Here is a 20,898-nt window from a genome sequence, read left to right on the forward strand (position 1 = left end):
TGAAGTTAATTCTCTTTAATGTGCCTGTACACGTTACAAAACACAATCGTGTATAAAAGCATCTACCATACAGTCGAAAGGGTACAGCAGAGCTAAGGCCACTGGAGGCATCATATGGGCGTTGGACCAGGGGGTGGGTGGGGGTGGCCAGGATGTGGGATGACAGGGCTGGGAAGAGGGGCTCGATCTGTCCCAATTTGCACGCATCACTTTGAGATGCGTGGCCTTCATTCAGAATACATGTACTTAGCAACTGTAAAGAGTTACGACTTACAACCAACTCAGACCCACGACCATATTTGCAGCATCCTACGAGCCTGTCCCCCTATGGTTTGCCTGACCTCGATTTACGAGAGTTTTGTCCATAGGAACCACTTCCAGTTTTCAGCATAATTGTGCCAAGGTGAACAATGGGTTCACATAATTGTTGTGGTGTTTTAACAACCACTGACAAAAATGTCAGGAATTGGTCACACGATTGCGGGATGCTGCCAGCAGGCTGGCCCATTTTACAGTGAACGTGGGCAGGCTGTTGTGGCCGTAAGATGAGGACCGCCTGTACCCCAACTAGCTGCAAGAAGTCTACATGTCTGGAAATGGCCATGGTTAAGAAACATTGGGGAATGGTTTAGCTCTACCATGCCCCACCCCATCCGGCCTTGGGCGCAAGGCTGCCAAACCTCAGCAGGCAAGCCCCCAAGCCGCCTCCTGCCGATGAGCAGGCGCATGCCACCCTACAAGCAGCGGTCCTAAATTATAAATAAACTAGTTCCTATGCAAATGGCTTTAAATTAAGAAATAAACCACGTATTCTAACTGCACTTCCCGAACATTTCTCGTGTCTTTTTGACCAACTGAAATCTCCCCCCCCCCTTTTCCCCACCGTTCTAGTTAATTTTCCCATCATGGCACCCACATCGGCTCAGCAGACGAACCAGTTTATGCTTTGCCCTCTTGGGTCTTCGGGACACAAAACTCTACATGATGCTGAACCGCGGGAACTGCATGTCTGTCCGAGGCAGACATTAGATCCAGTGGTGGGATTCAAATTTTTTTACTACCGGTTCTGTGGTCGTGGCTTGGTGGGTGTGGCAGGGGAAGGATACTGCAAAATCTCCATTCCCACCCCACTCCAGGGGGAAGGTTACCACCGGTTCTCCAAACTACTCAAAATTTCCGCTACTGGTTCTCCAGAACTGGTCAAAACCTGCTGAATAACACTCTGATTGGATCCCTGAAAACCGCCATGACTCAGTTGAATCGTGGTTGGGACTCTATCTTTACCGGGGGTGCGGGGATGACAACACAGCCATGCCTACAGCCTGTAAAGCTGCCCTGAAGTCCACGCTGGGCAGGTTTAATGTCAAAGCAAAGGGGAATCAGTGACATCCCATCCCTGGTCTTTAACCTTGGCTTGCAGCAGCCAGCAAGCCCATTTTCATGACCATTTTACAGCAGGCAGCGTATCTCCTATTCTCTCCCCCTCATGTGCTGGAATAAATAACTATGTACAGCAGAAATAAATACAACGGGGAGTAACTGCACCCAATCTTTTCACACCTGCTGCAGCTCACTGGCTGAGGCCTGCGGTGGATGGAATCAATCTGGCTTGTTTCATTTCCATAGATTTTGAAGCCCCACCCCCACCCCAATTAAATGGCTCAGGAGACAAAGGGGGCACTGGGGAAGCCCTCCCATTCCTTGCCCCCAGCCCATTTTTTTTGAGGGCTCCTGTGTGGCCAGATTCAGCACCCACCCAAATGGACGGCAAAGGAAACGTCGCTGCCGCAGGGTTGTGGAAAACTCTCCTGCCTGGCTCGCCAATTGTTGTTCCCCGGTGTCCATCCACTACAACCCTTCCAGAACGGTGGCCCTGGCCTCTTGCCGCACCTCGCCCCAAATCCAGAAAATTGGAAGATTCGACATCGGCCTCCTTCCCGTTCTTCCATGGGACAGAAAAGTCTGCCCAGTATCTTCCCTGCATCGCTGGGTGTCCAGGAGCAGTTCAAAGGGACGGGATGGGTTAGGGGCTTCTTGATTCTCTTCCTCTGCCTCCCACCCTTTCAATCCCGCTTCTCGAGCACTGACGGTACGTAAACCAGGTTGAGTTCACTGCCGAAGTTGCAGACAATGGCCGCGTTCTCCAGCACCAGGATTTGCCGGGCCGGCTGCGACTCATTGCTCTTGCCCAGGTAGACCGTCTGCAGCAGGTCGCCGTAGCCAATGTCCCAGAAGGAGACGCAGCCTTGACCGCCAGTGACTAGCAAATTGTCTGAGATCACGCCCAGGCTGGCTCCACAGCCCATGTCCTGTGTAGAGAGCAAAGGGGGGAAAAGGAAGGTCAGAAGTGGGGCTTGGCCGACAGGAATGGGCTTTGGTAGCAGCAGGCGATGTCAAACCTCCATGTTTCTCACTTCCAATGTTCAGAGGATCTACACCAGGGGTATCAAACTCAAGGCCTATGGGCCAAATCTGGCCCATGGGATGCTTAGATCTGCCCTGCATGGCTGACCTGGAAACAGCAAATGACTTGCTCATGGTGCCTCTACCAGGCTCCGTTTTCGGCCATGATGGCCTCCGGCAGCTCTCTGCCAGCGAAGACGGAGCTCTGGAGGGCCGCTTGCGACCCTTTCCGCTGGCAGAGGCACCGTGGGCCGGCTGTTTTACAGGGCGGCCACGTGGGGCAAATCTAAGTATCCTGTGGGCAGGAGCTGACCAGATGTAAACCTGTTGCAATGTAAGGCTAATGCAATGAAGATGAATCGGCCTTAGCATTGCCCCTTTAAGACTAAGGAGTCACTCTAAGACTAGTGAGTCCACAGGATTTTACCCCTTTAAAAGGTGTTTATATAAGGCAGCCATTAGAGGGCATCCTGTCTCCGCTGTAGAGTTCCTCCATGCAGAGTTAAGAAGATTGATTGCTGGTCAGGTATTTGCCTACCATTGTATATTTATCCACTGTTAAGGTGTCTTAAGTCTCTTGTGTGCTGTGTTTTGCTCCTGAGCTGTCTCACCATAGTAGTCACGCTGGAAACGCTCTGACAGATACCCACCTCGTCTAGAGTAGGGATTCCTGGCCTGGCCAGCTTGATGTCACTCATGTTGGGGGCACCTGTGGTGGGCTGGGGTGAGGAATGAGTGACATCAAGCTGGCTACGCTGAGCCAGGCTATGCACCCCCTCAGCCCTCCCCCAAGTTCAAAGACAACCCTGATGTGGCCCTCAAATGAAATTGAGTTTGACACCCCAGCACAGCGGAGTCTTCGGAAGCACATCCCAGAGGCTCCCAAAACGACAAAGGATTTATTGGGAGTGAACATGTCCGGCACTGCCTGGGTGTTGGGTACACGCAATTCACTGTCACCCTTGACCCTGGTATCCCCCACCTCCACCCCTCTGGGTGTATCACAAATCATATTCTCCAATCGAAACACATCCCTAGCCAAGAGTCATCAATCATGTTCTCCAATTAGACATTTTCACGGCAGAAACTCCAGTCGCCTAGTTATCATCTTTGCAAGATACAAATGGAATGCACTTTCGATTCCAAACTGCTGCACGGCCCTTTCAAATTCCTTTCTCCTCCCCCCTTTCTGTTGGCAACTATAAAACGTTTTATGAGTTGACATCCACCTGCTGAATGGAATAATGTTTGATCCCCGAGGCCCGGTCCCAGATGCTGATGACGTCGTCCAGGCCACTGCTGATGACACACGAGGTGGTACAGGTCAGGGAGGTGACATCACCCCGATGGGCGCAGATGTGGTTCACGCGGCTGCCCGTCAGGACGTCCCAGAGGCAGATGGCACCATCCTGGCCCCCACTCGCCAGCACCATGGTCTGGAGCGGGGAGGGGCAACAAAGAGGAACAGGTCTCTTTGCGGCCTCGACCCAGGGAGGGTGAGGTTACAGGGATGGATGGATGGATGGATGGATGGATGGATGGATGGATGGAAGGAGGGAGGGAGGGAGGAGGGAGGGAGATGAGAGGGAGGAAGGAAGCAAGGGAGGAGGGAGGGAGGAGGAAAATGGAAGGAACGAAGGTAGGGAGATGATGAGAGGGAGGGGAAAGGAAGGAAAATAAAGGAATACATAAAGGAAAATAAAGGAGGGAGAAAGGAAAGAAGGAAAAAGGACAATGGAAGGAACAAAGAAGAGAGGGAGATGAGAGGAAGTAAGGAGGGAGAAAAGGCGGAGGAAAATAAAGGGAATGAAGGAGAGAGGGAAAAGGAAGATGAGAGGGGGAGGGAAAAGGAAGGAAAACAAAGGGAATGAAGGAGAGGGAAAAAGGAGTGAGGGAGGGAAGAAGAAAATGGAAGGAATAAGTGGAGGGAGATGAGAGGGAGGGAGGGGGAAGGAAAATAAAGAGAATGTAGGAGGGAGGGAGGGAGAAAGGAAGGAAGGAAAAAGGACAATGGAAGGAACAGAGAAGGGATGAAGGGAGGAAGATGAGAGGAAGGAAGGAGGGAAGGAGGGAGGGAGGGAAGAAGAGAGGAATGAGCAGAGATGGAAGGAGCCTCAGAGGTCATCTAATCCAACCCTGTGCTCTAGCATTTCAAACAAATGGCTTCATGAAAACCTCCAATGTTGGGACATGGCTGAGAGCCAAGATGATCCGGTATCCCCGAGGACGCCCTCTGATTTCATCACAACAGAGCTCGGAAGGGAACCTCGGAGGTCATGTAGACCAACCCCGTTGCACAATGCCGCTCAATGCCCTTCATACGCCAATCCCTTCTTCTACTGGTTGGGCTGGCAGCTTGTCCCCCTCGATTATTCGATCATCCCTACCTGGTCAATGTAGACGGCAGTGATGGCACCCGAGTGGCCTTGTAGGGTGAAGAGACAACAGGAATCTTCTAGACGATATACCTAGACAGAAAACAATAGCGCTGAGCCAAGGCCCCCCACAGGCCCATCGCTCCTTTCCTGGTTTGCCCCTCTTGAGAAGGACCTGCCAGTCATTTAAAGGACCCCATAATCCCTTTCGGGGTGGAGTCTGGCCAACTGAATAGAGCCGAGTGTTTTTAATGGCCGGATGTCCTTCCTGTCACCAGTGTGGAGTTTTTGTTCAGCCAGATATATTCTCATTGTGCCCAGAGAGACAGAAATATCAGCCTCTACCTAGGATCAAACTCACAGCCTCCGGATTGGGAAGTGAGAGCTCCACCTATAGGCACCACACCACTTATAGAATGACAGAGTTGGAAGGGACCTTGGAGGTCCTCTGGACCAGGGGTCACCAACCTTTTGGACCTGAAGGACCACCAAACTCATAATTTTAGATCCCAGGGACCACTAACCGGTTCTGTGGGTGTGACCTAATTTGTGGGTGTGGCTTGGTGGTCATGTGACTGGCTGGGCATGGCTTGTATGTAAATATTATCAATATTTATATAAATATTGATTTTTTTTTATATAAAAGAGCAACTTTTACCCAAAATCAAGCAAAGCAGGCAGATTGAGTTGCTCACAGAATCACAGATTCATTCAGAAATCTATCTATATGCCATTGGCTAGCTCAGTCTGTCACATAAAATTTGCTAGCAAGCGAATTCACAAAATTAACTCACAACACACCATGCATGTAAATATTGAATTTTTTTATTTAAAAAAAGAGCAACTTTTACCCAAAATTAGGCAAAGCAGGCAGACGGAGTTGCTCACAGAATCATTCAGTGATCTATCTATCTGCCATCGGCTAGCTCAGCCTCTCAAATTTGCTTGCCATGAGTCTGCACTGAATTTGCTTGCAAGCAAACCTTCAGTCCTCAGGGAGGTACGGCTGTGCTGAGCCGAAGATCTAAAGACTAGCTGGAAAGCAAGAAATGCAACCATTTCCTGCTTCCTAGCTAATCTAAATCTCCCGGCACAGCAGAACAGCTGATGGTCAGAAAAAGGGAAAATAGCAATTTAACAGGCAAGTTTACTGGGTAAGGAGTGAGTGGGTGGGGAGGGTTCCCTGCGGGCCATATAGGCGGTGCAGCCTTGTGTTTCTGCGCAGCCTGGATTAATTGCTTTGGGGGGGGGGGTGCTCTGGGGGTGAGATTACTCTGCAGCCCACCAAAATTTTCTCATGGCCTGGCCGGCCGGTTGGCAACCACTGGACTAGACCAACCCCCGCTCAAGCAGGAGACCCTTATAGAAGAAGAAAGCTGGAAAGGGAAATTGACCTTGAAAATTCATCCACCTAAACCTTATAGGATAAATACCACAATGATCTGTTTGTTATACATTTATCCATTTAAATCATCATCATCATCTTCATTTAACGACCCCATAATCCCTTGCTCCATTCAGTTGTCCCATTCAGTCGGGGCAATAATGAATGAAGCTAGCAGAGTATTTACTGGCCAGATGCCCTTCCTGTCACCAGTGCAGAGTTTTTGTTCAGCATATCATCGGAGACTTTTTTTTTTTACTACCGGTTTGGCCAAACTGGTCCGAACCGGTAGCATCCCACCACTGCCCCAGGAAAACCTGGATGCATGGGCCCCGCCTAGAAGGGTGGGAACCTTGCCCGGTAAGGTCCAACCTCTGCCCCCGAAGCCTTCCTTACTCGTAGTGTGTGGTCCTGGCTGCCGGTCACTAGCCGGCCGGCCGCAGCCTTCAGGGTGGTGATGGGCTTTTGGTGAGCGCAGGTCACTGTGTGAGTCAGCTGGCAGCTGAGGAGGTCATTGGGGCTGTAGACCGGCGGTGACGGGAGGCTGTTCCTGCCTGGCGTGGCTGGAAAGAGAGAGAAAGAGAGGGAAGAAAAGAAGGAAGGAGACAGAAAAAGAGAGAAAAGTAAATGAGAAAATGAGAAAGAATAAAAAGAAAAAAAGCAGAGAAAAGGAGAGAAAGGAAGAAAGAGAGAAAGGAGAGAAAGAAAAAAAGAGAAAGATAAGGCAGAGAGGAAAAGGGTGAGGGAAAAGGAAAGAAAAAAGAAACAGGAAGGAAAGGAGAAAAAGACAGGGAAAAGAGAGAAACAGAAAATGAGAATGAAAAAGAAAAACAGAAACAGAGAAAAGGAGAAAGGGAAAGAGAGAAGAAGTGAGAAAGAAAAAAGATAAAGATAAGAGAGAGGAAAAAGAGAGAAAAGGAAAGAGAACAGAAAGAGAAAAAGAAAAAGGGAGGAAGGAAAGGAGGAAAAGACAGATAAAAGAGAGAAACAGAAAATGAGAAAGAATGAAAAAGATAGAAACAGAAAAGGAGAAAGAGAAAGAAAGAAACGAGAAAGAAAAAAGATAAAGATGGCAGAGGGGGAGAGAGAGAAAAGGAAAGAACAGAGAAAGTGAAAAAGAAAAAGAAAAGGAGGAAAATAAAGGAGAAAGAGACAGAGAGAAGAGAGAAACAGGTAGAAAAAACAAGAAAGAATGAAAAATATAGAAACAGAGAAAACAAGAGAGAGAAAGGGAAAGAGAGAAGAGAAAGCAAGAAAGAAAAAAAGATAAAGATAAGGCACAGAGGGATAGAGTGAGAGAAAGGAAAAGAGAAAAAGAAAGAAAGAAAAAAGGAGAAAGAGAAAGAAGAAACAGAGAAAACAAGAAAGAATGAAAAAGAGAGAAGCAGAGAAAAGGAGAGAGAGAAAGGGAAACAGAGGAGAGAAAGAAAAAAGTTAAAGATAAGGCAGAGAACATGAGAAAAAGGGAAAGAGAGAAAAGTAGAAACAGAGAAAATGAGAAAGAATGAAAAAGAGAGAAGCAGAGAAAAGAAAAGGAGAAAGGGAAAGAAAGAGAGAGAGAAAGAAAGAACAAGAGAAAAGAAAGAAAAGAGTGAACAGACATTGTTGCTTTCACAGCCAGTGTGCAAGGACACCTGGGAATGCACTAATTTTGGTGTTTTGCACATCTGGAATACATTTTGCTAAGCCCTGGGATGAGGGTTACATAGCAAACCTTGATTTAAGACCAGGAGGATTTAGGAACGGAGGAGAGGAGAGGGGTAAACACCTCCCCAGCCAACTTGCTTTAAGAGGGGAAGAACTCCAACTCCCAGAATCCCCTGCTTGGAGAGGGGTGGGCTTCCACTTACCCTGGAAGGGAGAGAGCGGCATGGACAGGGGGGTCCTGAGAGAATAAAAATCGAGGGAGCCGTTTAGCCTGGCAGCCACAATCCTGCTCCGAGGGGAAACACAAAAGGTTACAAATAAAATTCAAATGAAATCTGAAATTTAATTTTTAAAAAGAAAATCATTCGGGGATAGGAAGGAGTGGAGTTTGGGGAAGCGAGGAGGCAGCGGCAGTGGAAGAGGAGGAAGAGAAGGATGAGAGTGCAGGAGAAGAAAAAGAGGGGAAAAAGGAAGAGGAAAAGAAGGAGGAAAAGAAAGAGAAGATGAGGAAGAACAGGAAAGAGGAAGAGGAGGAAGAGGAAGGGGAGGAAAAAGAATGAAGAGGAATCAGAGAAGGAGGGAGCGCAGAGGAGAAAAAAGAGGAGGAAAAGGAAGAGGAGGAGGAAGAGGAGAAGAGATGAGGAGGAGGGAGAGCAAGAGAAGAGGAAGAGGAGGAAGAGAAGGAGGAGGAAGAAGAGAAAGAGAAAGAGAAAAAGGAAGAGAAGGAGGAAGAGGAGCAGCAGAAGGAGGGAGACAAGGAAGAGGAGGAAGGAAAGAAGGAAAAAAAGGAGGAAGAGAGGAGGAGGAGGAGGAAGGAGAGGAGGAGAAGAGAGGAAGAGGAAGGGAAGGAAGAGGAGGAGGAAAAGAGGAGGAAGTGAAGGAAGAGGAATCCGAGAAGGAGGAGGGAGTGTAGGAGAAGAAAAAGAGGAAAAGGAGGAGGAAAAGGAAGAAAAGGGGGAAAGGAAGAGGAGGAGGAGGAAGAGGAGGAAGAAGAGGAGGAAAAAGAAGAGGAGAAATCAGAGGAGAAAGAGGAAAAAGAGGGAAAGGAGGAGGAGAAAAGAAGGAGTAAGAGATCAGAGGAGGGCGAGAAAGAGGAAAAGGAAGGAGAAGAGGAGGAAAAGAGGAAGAGGAGAAGAGGAGCAGGAGGGAGAGAAGAAAGAAGGAGGAAAAGGGAGGAGGAGGAAAAAATGATCAGAGATTGGGGAGGAGGGAGAGAGAAGGAAGAGGAGGAGGAAGAGGAAGAGGAGCAGGAGGAAGAGGAGGAAGAGGAGGAAAAAGGATCAGAGATTGGGGAGGAGGGAGAGAAAGAGGAAAAGGAAGGAGGAGGAGAGGAAGAGGAGGAAAAGAGGAAGAGGAGAAGAGGAGCAGGAGGGAGAGAAGAAAGAGAAGGAGGAAAAGGAAGGGGAGGAAAAAAAGGAGGAGGAAGAGAAGGAAGGAGGAGGAAGGACTGTGGGGTCCTTGGTGCTCTCTGAACTGGATGGTTCGCATCTCGCGACCCGACCAGGTAACATCATCAGTGCCAGAAGGGAGTGACATTATACTGCCTATAAACAGTAACCAAACCCCGCTCCCTTCTAGAGCACTGGATGCTGTTCCCTAGTCAGGTTGTGAGACGTCTGGGCAAGAAAAACACCCTTCCCCCCCCCCCTTCCAGGACCCTGAAATCCATACCTGTCACTCAAAAGACGAGGGAGGTGATGCCGGACGCCCCGTCTTCACGGCTGCACTGGAGGGTCCCCTCAATAGCGTCCCACACCTGCAGAAGAGAATGGGAGTTCCCACCCCAAAATATTTGTGGGGGGGGCAGGACTAGAGAGGACCAGGGCGCCCGATGGTCGTAAAGTGAATTTTTGCCCTCCTTTGACGACCATATTGGCAAACCGTTGTGCAGTGAGGCTATGCGAGCGGCACCGGCGTTAAGCGAATCCGGCTCGTCGGAAGCTCACCAAAGCGGGGATAGTGCGACCCTCCCCCTCCTCCCCCCAGGACACTGCGGCTGTCATAAAGACGAGTCCAGGGTTTGATCCTATGCGCAGCGATGGTCATTAAGGGGGGGAAACGGTCATCAGTCCCATCGATGGGAAGGACGGCGGGGAGTTCACGAAGTTTCCTTCCTTTCTTTGGGACGACAGCGGAACATATGACATGCATGTCAAAAGCGACACACCGCCATTGGGGTGTCACCCACACCCGAGAACCAACTGCAGGTCGCCCTCAACCAGTGGCCACAACTGACCTCCCCAAAAAATTCTGTTGCTAAGCGAGACAGTTCAGTGACTTTCATCCCAGATGACCAACTTTCTTGCCACCGTCTTTAAGTGAATCGGGGCGGTCGTTAAGTCAGATTCTTAAGTGAGCTAACCACTTCAAAAACTCTCCTTTTACTGTTAAGAACAGGCGGGCCTCAACTTACGCGGACGATCAACATTTCGGCTGCTAAGTGAACGGTTAAATGAATTTTGTCTCATTTTATGATACCGCTGTTAAGAGAATCTCTGCAGGGGTTTAATCAGCAACCTGGTTGTTAAGTGAATCTGGCTCCCCGGTTTGTCAGAATGTTGCAAAAGGGGAGCACGTGACCCAGGGATATGGCAACTGTCATAAATACGAGTCAGTGGCCAAAGGTCTGAATTTCAATCATGTGACCTTGGTGGAATACCACAAGGTCATTAAGTGTGGAAAAACGGTCCGGAGACCCTTTTTCCAGGGCCGTTTGCAACTTCAAGTGGTTGCTAAGCGAACCATCGTAAGTTGAGGACTATCCTACAGCCCGCCTCCCAGCACATCCTTTATGGGGTTAAGTGAAACATCGGCTATTGTAATGCCTGTTGCTTCCCATTAAGTGAATCGCTGCATTCATGAAGCGAGGAACATAGTCGTTAAGTGAACCTGGCATCCCAGGTCAATGGGGCATTCCGTTAGGACCGTCATAAATACAAGTCGTGAGCCAACCTTCCAAAATTCGATCTGACAATCGTTAAGGCAGAAAAACCGGCCCGAAGTCCCTTTTTTTTTCAAGGCCAGGGTCATGTCGGACACTAAATGAAACCGTTGTAAAGCGAAGACTCCCCTTACCTCCAGCCTCCCGTTGCTCCGGCCGGCCGCGATGAGATTCCCTTGCAGTTCTAAACTCCAGACCGAGCTGTCCACATCGCCCTGCCAGGAAATTGGAGCGGGGTTTTTCCCGGGGACCCCGGTGGGCTCGTTGGCCGCCAAGCTGCCCCGTTGTGGGAGGCATTCGGGGTCCTCGCCAACACGGGGCTTCGCAACAGCCGAGACGCGGGAGAACGCCGTGCAGTTCAGGGCTCCATGCTCGCATGCCCTTCCCACCAGGCTGCCAAAGTCATAGCCGTCCGGCCGTCCCCCGATGCTACGGAGGCGCGGTCCTGGGGCTCCGCGTGGGCGTTGCTCTGAAAAATTTGTATCGATCAGGGAAGAGAGATCCGGTTGGTCGCTGAAGAGCAGGGGCGGTGGGGGGCTGCGGGTGCGACAGAACGGAGGGCTACCGTCCCAGGAGTCTTCCGGAACGCTGCGCCCGTCGGGACTGTAATCCCAACAATCCTGGAAATCCGGGAGGCTGCTACTGTTATCCCGGGGCAAGCTGAAAAAGAAGCAGAAGGAGAAAGAGTGGGGAGGGGCTTTAGAGGTCATTTAGTCCGATTCCCCCTGCTCTGGCAGGAGATCCCATGTGGTGTCACAGAATGAGGGAAGGGACCTGGGAGATCTTCTAGTCCAGCCCCCTGCTGCAGCAGGAGACCCTTACAGAATCGTCGAAGGACAGAGCCAGAAAGGACCTCGGAGGTCATCTGGCCCAACCCCCTGCGAAAGCAGGAGTTCCTTCCAGAATAATAGAATAATAGTTGAAAGGGACCTCAGAGGTCATCTAGTCCAACCCCGATTGAGCAGGAGACCCTTCTGGAATCATAGAATGACAGAGTTGGAAGGAACCTCGAAGATCTTCTAGTTCAACCCGCTGCGACAACAGGAGATCCTTCCAGAATAATAGTATCACAGATTTGGAAGGTCATCTAGTCCAACCCCCTGCTCAAGCAAGAGATCCTTCCAAAATCTTAGAATAACAGTGTCAAAAGGGACATTGGAGGTCATCTAGTCCAACGCCCTGTGCAAGCAGGAGACCTTCCAATCTTTTATTAAACACTTCCAGCGTTGGTGCATCCAGAGCCCACAAAGACGGACAAATAGATAGGACGAGTCGCAATGCCGCCACCATCCCTCTAAACAGCGTGTTGCCTTTGCTTGCACCTTGTCCCGTACAACATTATCTATCAGTTATTCCACTAGCACATCTGCCCTGTAAAGTAGTCCTTGATTTACAACCACAACGGAGCCAAAAATTGTTGGGGCTACGTGGACAGGTTAAGTGAATTTTCATCCCCATTTTACGAAGCTGTTTAAGGGAATCTCTTGCAGGGTTTAAAGTTACTAACATGGTTGTTAAGTGAATCTGGATTCCTGCTTTTATTGGAAGGTCGCAAAAGGGGATCGCAGGACTCCGGGATGCCGTAAATACAAGCTAGTTGCCAAGCGCCTGAATTTTGATGATGAAACTGTCAATTGTGTGAAAAATGATCATGTCGCTTTTTTCAGTGCTGTTGTCTTCCAACAGTCACTAAATGAAGCATCATAAATCGAGGACTACCCGTTATGTGGAGAAAGACCTTGTGGGAACATTTGTCCAACCAACATTGCTTCTCTGCATTAAGCCAGCGACGGCAAGCCTGTGACACGCACATCAAAGCTGACGTGGGACATTTTGTCGGCAACATGTGACAAAAAACGATTCTCGAAAGCACGCTCCGTTCTCGTGTGATTTTTCAGGGGCTGCACAAAAAAGGTGCATGTTCGAAAAGAATCACGCCTGAAGGTCCATGCCGTGCGGCGGATTGTGGGGAACGGCGCAATGCACACTTGTTTTGAGGGAGAAACGTAGGGCTGAAGTTGAGGGAGAACAACTGGGCTGGGACCCCCGAAATCTGAGGCCACCGTTGCGGGACTCACCATTGCTTAGGAATGACCATCAGGCAGTCGCCTGTCTGCGCGTCCCACACCCGGATCTGGCCCACCAGGCAGCAACTGACCAACAGCATCCCATCGCTAGCCAGGCATTCGATGTCCTGCAAAAAAGGGCAAGACGTTGGCAAGAGGTGGTTGCGCTTGGCTCAGAAGCACCGAGGGGCGCCCGGGTTGAAAGGGTCCTCGGCAGGAGCTGGAGCTAAGGACGGGAACTCAACCGCAGTTGTTAAAAAGTTTGAATAACAATGGTATGTCACTTTCTTCAGGTGCTGTTGTTCACTTCAAGCGGTCGCTAAACGAACTGTTGTAAGTCACAGGTTAGCTGTATGAGCTTGCCCTTTTATTTTATTGTTTTTGTTATTTTAGTTCACTTTATTTTTCTATTCATTTTACTATTTTTATTTTATTTTGTATTTTCTATCACTTTATTTTTCTACTTGATTCCATATTTTCTATTCTTTTATTCTTCTATTTGATTTTTGTTTTGTTATTCTAGCTTATTTTATATTATTTTATTATTGTATTTATTGTATTTTATTTTCATTATGTTATTTTATTCTATTTTATGTTTTATATTATTTTATTGTTTTATTTTTGTTTTATTGTTCAATTTTATATTTTATTCTGTTATTTTCATAATATTCTTTTATTCTATTTTATTTTTATTTTATTTTAAATATATTTAAAATAAATACATTTTATTATGTATTTTAAATGACATCTTTGTTCATTTTCTTTCTTTATTTTTCCAATAATTTTTGTTCCTTTTCACCTTTTACACATCTTAATCTTAATATTAACAGTACTGTTTATTTTTATTTTAATATGCACTTTATTTTATTATATTATTTTTTCTTCTTCTATTTTCGCCTTTTCTTCTATTTTACTCAAATGTATACTTTTATTTTATATTTTATAATACCCTTTTCTTCTATTTTATTCAAGTATACTTTTATTTTATATTTTATAATATCATTTTCTTCTATTTTATTCAAATGTATATTTTATTTTATATTTCATATTGTTTTATTCTACTTCATTCAAGTGTATGCTTTTATTTTATATTTTATTTTAGTCATGTTTTATGTTATTTTATTTATTTGATGATTTGATTTATGCTTCTTATTTGTAAACTTGGTCTGTGACCGTAATAAAACCATTATTGCCACTAGAGCGCCTCCGGCTGCTCGCACCTGACATGCTCCAAAGCGGTTTCCCTTTCCGCATCCCCCTCCTCGCTTCTTTTCACCTTCCACCCTGCCAGCCCCTCTCCATTCCTATCCCCAGTCTTCAAGCTTGATAGACCCAATCAAGAACGTTCAGGGAACCTCCCAAAGGTGATTAAAAGCAACTGATTTTCCTTGAAGTGGTTTTCCCTTCTCATCCGAGAAGCTTCCTTCCTTTCCGAATGAAGAACTGAACTGTTAGTCAGAATGGAGGAAGCTTCTCCGGATGAGAAGCGAAACCTCTTCAAGAAAAAAAATCCTAAGAAAGAAGGCCTCAGCTGTTGGGAGTCAATAAGAATACCCCTTTGACTTTAGGGTCACCAGCTCCACAGGCCCAATGAAACTCTCACCATGAGGTGGCCTCGGAGGACGAGGGGGATGATCTCCGTTTCGGGAGGCGAATATCCGTAGTCATCGCAGGGGAGGTCCCCTCTTCGCCGCCGACTGTGGGAAAGCCCGCTTTGCCCATAATTCTTGGGGCACAAGACTTTGTAGAGACAAAAGAGGAGAAGGACCAAAAGAATGCCAGATGCCAGGCCGAGGGCAGCCACCCTGGAAAAAGACAAGGAGAAGGCATGGAGAAACCTGGAGACCTTTTTCCTCCGTATGCCAAAGATCACAGTAGGATTCTACCAGTTTCCTGAGCCTTTTTCTTTGTTATCCTCTCAGCTGATTGTCAAGAGCTTTCTTTCTTTTTTTTCTTTTTACTACTGGTTCAGGCGAACCGGTAGCATTTCACCACTGACTTCAGGTGAGGAGAAGGTGGCTCAGATACAAGTAGTCCTCTGACTTACAGCCATTCATTTAGTGACTGAAAAAAAGCAATTCGCGTCCGTTTGGCACACTTACACGCCCGCCGCAACATCCCTACGGTTATGTGTGTCAGGATTCCAGCAATTGCCCTAATTAAATCATGATTCTGGAGCCAAACTTCAAGAAACTTCAAAGGATGCATTAGAGGCGACATACTGGCACAGCCCTGTGTGAAGCCAACTCTGGCCTACGTAATATACAGTCCCCTGTGACCCTGTTTCCCCCCCTCCCCTCCGGGGGTCTCATAAACCAGATTCTCCAATTGGGCTGGGTGTCATCAATCACATTCTCCAAATACGGGCTGTGTGTCATGATTCAAGTTCTCCAATTAAATATATTCGAGGGCAAAAGCTCTGGTAGTTTAGTTACAGTCTTTTAAAGATAAGAGTTGGAATGTACTTTCGATTTCAAACTGCTGCACTGCTCTTCCAGATTTCCTTCCTCTCCCCACTCCCTTTTTTTTCTTTATGGCAACTGCTAAAACAGGCATAGGAATGTTTTATGAGTTGACATTCAGCTCCTCTCACTTCTTGAGTTGACAATGTGATCAAACTCCGGACACTCATCAACTGGCTCGCACTTACAACAGTTGCAGTGTCCCGGGGCTAATGTCATCCCTGTTGCCTATATCCGGGAGATGCCAGAGCAACGGGGAACCTGTTGGTGGTGGCGGTGGTCAGATTGAAACCACGGAGGAGCGTTGGGAACTCCGTACGGCACGTTTAGTGGAAGCTGAACGCCCTATGATTGGTGTCGTCCAGGACTAACCGGGACACTGCTGCGGGTCTCACTCACTTATAGAGGGTGACATCTTGCGGGCTGTGTCCCTTGGGCTTCTCTTCTGACAGCTGGCCTGCCTGCTCCGCTTTCACGATGCCCAACGAGAAGGAGGACTGATACCGATTGGCTTCGTGCGGATGGCGTGCCTCCAAAGCCTCTTGGGGCTCCAGGTAGAGGGTGACAGGGATGACTGGAAGGATACTAATGTACCTGGAGAAAGAGAAGAACGATTGGAGAAGAAGACACCCAAAAGAATCAGAAGAGACACCCAAAAGAGGCAGACTGCAGAAACTCAACCCCTCCAAAAGAATTCCGGGAGGCAGACGACAGGAACTCAACACCCCAAGGTGATCATCGCCGTCTTCGATCAGAGCTCTTCACCCGTCTGGCAGAGCCGCTGGAACAGCCACGGTCCTGAATTCAGGAGAACGTTAACACATCCAAGAGCTGGGAATTCTCGGTGAGCGTGAGATCCAAAAAGTGGCATAAATTGCTTGGAAATGGCAGCCGTTTGGGCGGCTTGGGACCTGCGCTGGCCCCTCTCCATTTCCTGAGATTTAGCGCAGGGTTGGTCCACTGTGGGAATCTGGAGAAGTACGGACTTCAACTCCCAGAATTCTCAGGTGAGTTGAGGTTGCCAGCAATCATCCCCACCATAGAGTAGCAGCTAACGAAGGGACCAACAAGGACATTTCCCACCAATGGTCAGGGCAAGCAATTACTATATAAACATAAGAGCAAACCCCACGCCTTCTAACGCTGATGATGTCCCCTGGCTGGGTAATGAAACATCTAAAAGACAACAACTAAGCTCAGATAGCACTGGCGTCCCCACAATACTTTTCTTCTTCCTCCTCCTCCTCCTCCTCCTCCTCCTCCTCCTCCTCCTCCTCCTCCTCCACCACCACCACCACCACAAACCCTACTACCTTCTGTTGTTCCCTAGTTGGGTCATGAAACATCTGCAATAAAACCACCCAGCTGAGAGAGCACCAAGGACTTCACAGTTCCTTCCTTCCTTCCTTCCTTCCTTCCTTCCTTCCTTCCTTCCTTCCTCCTCCCTTCTAGCACTGATGATGCTACCTAGTAGGATCATGAAACGTCTGCAAGAAAACCCACCTAGCTCAGAGAGCCCCAAGGACCCCGAACCCACCGTTTGGCCAGGGTGACGTTGTAGTAGCTGAAGAGCGAGGGCCAGTGGCGAAAGGAGAGTTTCCTCCAGAGCTCTTCGTCTTCGGCGCCCCACGTCACTTCCGCCGTGGAGCCCACCTCCGGATGCCCCCTGCTCCTGGCGTTCCTCGGCTCCTCGGCAGGGCGCTCCGCCTCCGGATGGTGTGAAGACTCTGACGTCTGGTTTTCTGCGAGCAGCGGTGGCGAGGGGGACCGCCCGGGATCGGCCGAGAAGACCGAGAGGGACAATTTGGCATCGGCGCCCGTCGGCAGGACCTCCCCGGCGCCCGGCAGCACCGGCAGCCCAGCTTCGCTCTGCTCCGCGACGTGGGAAGCCAGGTAGAGGCGGAAGCCCGCCGGATCGGTGTAAACCAAGATGCCAATCCAGACCACCGTCCCGGTCTGCAGGGGGGGGGGAGACACGTTTTATAGCAATCCCTTCAAGAGGTCATCTAGACCAACCCCCTGCTCAGGGCCAGAAACCCTAATAGAAGAAGAGAGCTGGAAGGGACCTTGGAGGTCATCTACTCCAACCCCCTGCTGGAGCAAGAGACCCTTACAGAATCATAGACTCTCAGAATTGGAAGGGGTCCAGGAGCTGACCCGAGACTGTTTCGGACCCGAGGCGCTCTGATCTCTCCTTCAAACGAACTGTCCAAATCTACCTGCACGCCGAGGGACATCCCTCATTATCTTTGATCAGCCACAGCCCGTCATCTCCCCAGTGGCAACTCGTAAAGCATTCCTATGCCTGTTTTCGAGTTTCCATAAGCAGGAGGGGTGGGGAGAACCTGAAGGAGCAGTCCGGCAGGTGAAAGCCAGAGGTACGTTCCACGCTTCTCTTACAATTGTAGCCTGGGAACCAGACCTTCCGCCCTCGAAAATCCTTCATTGGAGAATGTGATTGATGACACACCCGGGGGGGGGAAGGGGGAAAACATGGATCACAAGTGACTGTAAATTACATGTGGCAGAGCTGGCTTCATATGGGTCGATGCCAACATGTTGCTCCCAATAAATCTTTTGGATTCTTTCGAAGCTTGGCTCGAGGCTCCTGACTGAATTAGGGCAATCGCTGGAATCCTGACACCCATCTCCTTCCATTTCCACGCCCTCCGACCACGTTTTCCTGGCTCGGACAGCAAACACCCCCCCCCCGATGGCCGAGCAACCCCTCGTGCAGAAGCCTCCGTGGGGGGCTGCGAGCCTTGTCCTGTCCCATCGTGTGCATCACCGACACTCCCCCAAGTCTTACCATGATGATTCTTTGGGCCAATCGGGTCCGTGCGAAGAAATACACCACCCTCAGGCGCTTGGGGAGGCGGAGGTTACGGAGAGAGGAGGTCTGGAGGTTGATGGTATGCAGGGTAGCTGGGCGCATGGCCGGCTGGCGTTCGTACCGTGGGCCCCGGGCACCGGGTTTGGGGGGCGGGAGGCAGGCTTCGGCGGGGGGACGCTTGTTGAGATCAGCCAGCTGACAAAGGGAAGAAAAAACCCACGAATGGGTTAGAATTCGGGAGTCTCTCTCTCTCTCTCCTCGGGGAGGAACGACACCAGTTAGAAGGGACCCTGGAGGTCATCCAGTCCAACCCCCTGCTCGAGCAGGAGACCCTTTCAGAACCACAAGAGTTGGAAGGGACCTTGGAGGTCATCCAGTCCAACCCCCTGCTCGAGCAGGAGACCTTACATCCTTTCAGACAACTGGTCTTCGGCAACCTTAAAAAACACTGAAAGAGCCACAAAGATCCTAACCGGAAGCCCCCGCAATTCAATCCTGGAGCTGACCAGACTCTATGGCAGTTCCCCACCATAGAGTCTCCTCCTAGCACGGCGTCCTTTTTCCTCTCCCTGTCCTAACCGAAAGCCCTATCAATCGTGGAGCCGACAGGCGGCAGGGAGCCGCAGCAGAGGGAGGAAAGAGCCACACGCGGCTCCAGAACCGCAGTTTGCTGATCCCTGCCTTATACCAAGGCCTTTTAAAGCGGTATTAACGCTCCCGTGATCTTGAATCAATCCCTCTGTTAATGCAGCCTGAGAACCGTGTTGGCTTTCTCGGCTGCTGCATTAACCCGGCTGGCTTGGGTGTCGAAGGGATCGTCCACCAGGATTCCAAGATCCTTCTCCAAACGATTTGAGATTGACCCGTTCGGATCTTATATAACCCGGATTATGGCCTCGACGAAGCCCTCCCTACAGAGAGATAAAGACTTTCCGGTTCCGGGTTTTACCTCCATCCGGCGGATATCGATGGAGAGGACGGTGGTGAAGAAGAACATCTGGAGGAAGAAGTCGGAGACCAGGCCCACCACAGCAAAGAGGCAGAACTCCTGGAAAGGAGAGAGAGAGAGAAAGAGAGAGAGAATGAGAGAGGGGGGAATGAGAAAGAGAGGGAATGAAAGAGAGAGGGGATGAGAGAGAAAATGAGAAAGAGGGGGAAATAAGAGGGAAAGGGAGAATGAGAGAGAAAGAATGAGAGAATGAGAGAGAAAGATGGGGAGTGAGAAAGACAGGGAGAGAGAGAATGAGAAAGAGGGGGAAATAAGAGGGAAAGGGAGAATGAGAGAGAAAGAATGAGAGAATGGGAGAGAAAGATGGGGAGTGAGAAAGACAGGGAGAGAGAGAATGAGAAAGAGGGGGAAATAAGAGGGAAAGGGAGAATGAGAGAGAAAGAATGAGAGAATGAGAGAGAAAGATGGGGAGTGAGAAAGACAGGGAGAGAGAGAATGAGAAAGAGGGGGAAATGAGAGAGAAAGGGAGAATGAGAGAGAAAGAATGAGAGAATGAGAGAGAAAGATGGGGAGTGAGAAAGACAGGGAGAGAGAGAATGAGAAAGAGGGGGAAATAAGAGGGAAAGGGAGAATGAGAGAGAAAGAATGAGAGAATGAGAGAGAAAGATGGGGAGTGAGAAAGACAGGGAGAGAGAGAATGAGAAAGAGGGGGAAATAAGAGGGAAAGGGAGAATGAGAGAGAAAGAATGAGAGAATGAGAGAGAAAGATGGGGAGTGAGAAAGACAGGGAGAGAGAGAATGAGAAAGAGGGGAAATGAGAGAGAAAGGGAGAATGAGAGAGAAAGAATGAGAGAATGAGAGAGAAAGATGGGGAGTGAGAAAGACAGGGAGAGAGAGAATGAGAAAGAGGGGGAAATAAGAGGGAAAGGGAGAATGAGAGAGAAAGAATGAGAGAATGGGAGAGAAAGATGGGGAGTGAGAAAGACAGGAGAGAGAGAATGAGAAAGAGGGGGAAATAAGAGGAAAGGGAGAATGAGAGAGAAAGAATGAGAGAATGAGAGAGAAAGATGGGGAGTGAGAAAGACAGGGAGAGAGAGAATGAGAAAGAGGGGGAAATAAGAGGGAAAGGGAGAATGAGAGAGAAAGAATGAGAGAATGGGAGAGAAAGATGGGGAGTGAGAAAGACAGGGAGAGAGAGAATGAGAAAGAGGGGGAAATAAGAGGGAAAGGGAGAATGAGAGAGAGAATAAGAGAGAATGAGAGTATGAGAGGGGGAATGAGAGAGAGAGTACGAGAGAAAGAGAAAGAATTAGAAAGATAATGAGAGAGGGGAAATGAGAAAGAGAATGACAAAATGAGAGAGAAAGACAGGGAGAGAGAGAATGAGAAAGAGGGGGAAATGAGAGAGAAAGAGGGAATGAAAGAGAGAATAAGAGAGAATGAGAGTATGAGAGGGGGAATGAGAGAGAGAATATGAGAGAAAGAGAAAGAATTAGAGAAAGATAATGAGAGAGGAGAAGTGAGAAAGAGAATGAGAAAATGAGAGAGAAAGGCAGGGAGAATAAGAGAGAATGAGAGAGAATGAGAGAGGGAGAGAGACCCAAACCCAGTCATAATAAATAAGAGGACAGAGTCTTCCTGCAGGAAAGTTCTAGAAAATTGGTTTTTCCCACGAGTTGGGCCAGGAGGGTAGAGCAGGGAGTCTCCAACCTTGGCAACTTTACAAGTTGCGGACTTCATCTCCCAGAATGCCTTGCCTTGTGGACTTCAAACACCAAGCATGGCTGGTTGTGGAATTCTGGGTGTTGGGAATCCTCAAGGCATGGAATTCTGGGAGT

At 48.9% G+C, this 20,898-nt stretch overlaps 1 protein-coding gene across 1 annotated transcript in view; it reads right to left on the reverse strand.

Annotated features, from left to right (window-relative positions):
- The window catches only part of SCAP (SREBF chaperone), a 33,337-nt gene continuing 12,439 nt past the window's right edge, over positions 1 to 20,898 (reverse strand). The window contains exons 9-21 of the mRNA XM_087946665.1: positions 19,061 to 19,159; positions 18,088 to 18,306; positions 16,816 to 17,234; positions 15,678 to 15,872; positions 14,420 to 14,621; positions 12,829 to 12,944; positions 10,885 to 11,410; positions 9,489 to 9,565; positions 8,013 to 8,104; positions 6,559 to 6,725; positions 4,791 to 4,871; positions 3,633 to 3,839; positions 1 to 2,309 (exon numbers count right to left, since the gene is read on the reverse strand). Coding sequence (XP_087802791.1) covers positions 2,064 to 2,309; positions 3,633 to 3,839; positions 4,791 to 4,871; positions 6,559 to 6,725; positions 8,013 to 8,104; positions 9,489 to 9,565; positions 10,885 to 11,410; positions 12,829 to 12,944; positions 14,420 to 14,621; positions 15,678 to 15,872; positions 16,816 to 17,234; positions 18,088 to 18,306; positions 19,061 to 19,159 — 2,646 coding nt within the window. The 3' untranslated portion in view covers positions 1 to 2,063. The remainder of the gene's footprint in view (positions 2,310 to 3,632; positions 3,840 to 4,790; positions 4,872 to 6,558; positions 6,726 to 8,012; positions 8,105 to 9,488; positions 9,566 to 10,884; positions 11,411 to 12,828; positions 12,945 to 14,419; positions 14,622 to 15,677; positions 15,873 to 16,815; positions 17,235 to 18,087; positions 18,307 to 19,060; positions 19,160 to 20,898) is intronic.

Source organism: Notechis scutatus, chromosome Z (assembly GCF_049901735.1).
Source record: "Notechis scutatus isolate UNSWTSFEM ecotype Mainland chromosome Z, rNotScu1.2, whole genome shotgun sequence".
NCBI lineage: Eukaryota > Metazoa > Chordata > Lepidosauria > Squamata > Elapidae > Notechis > Notechis scutatus.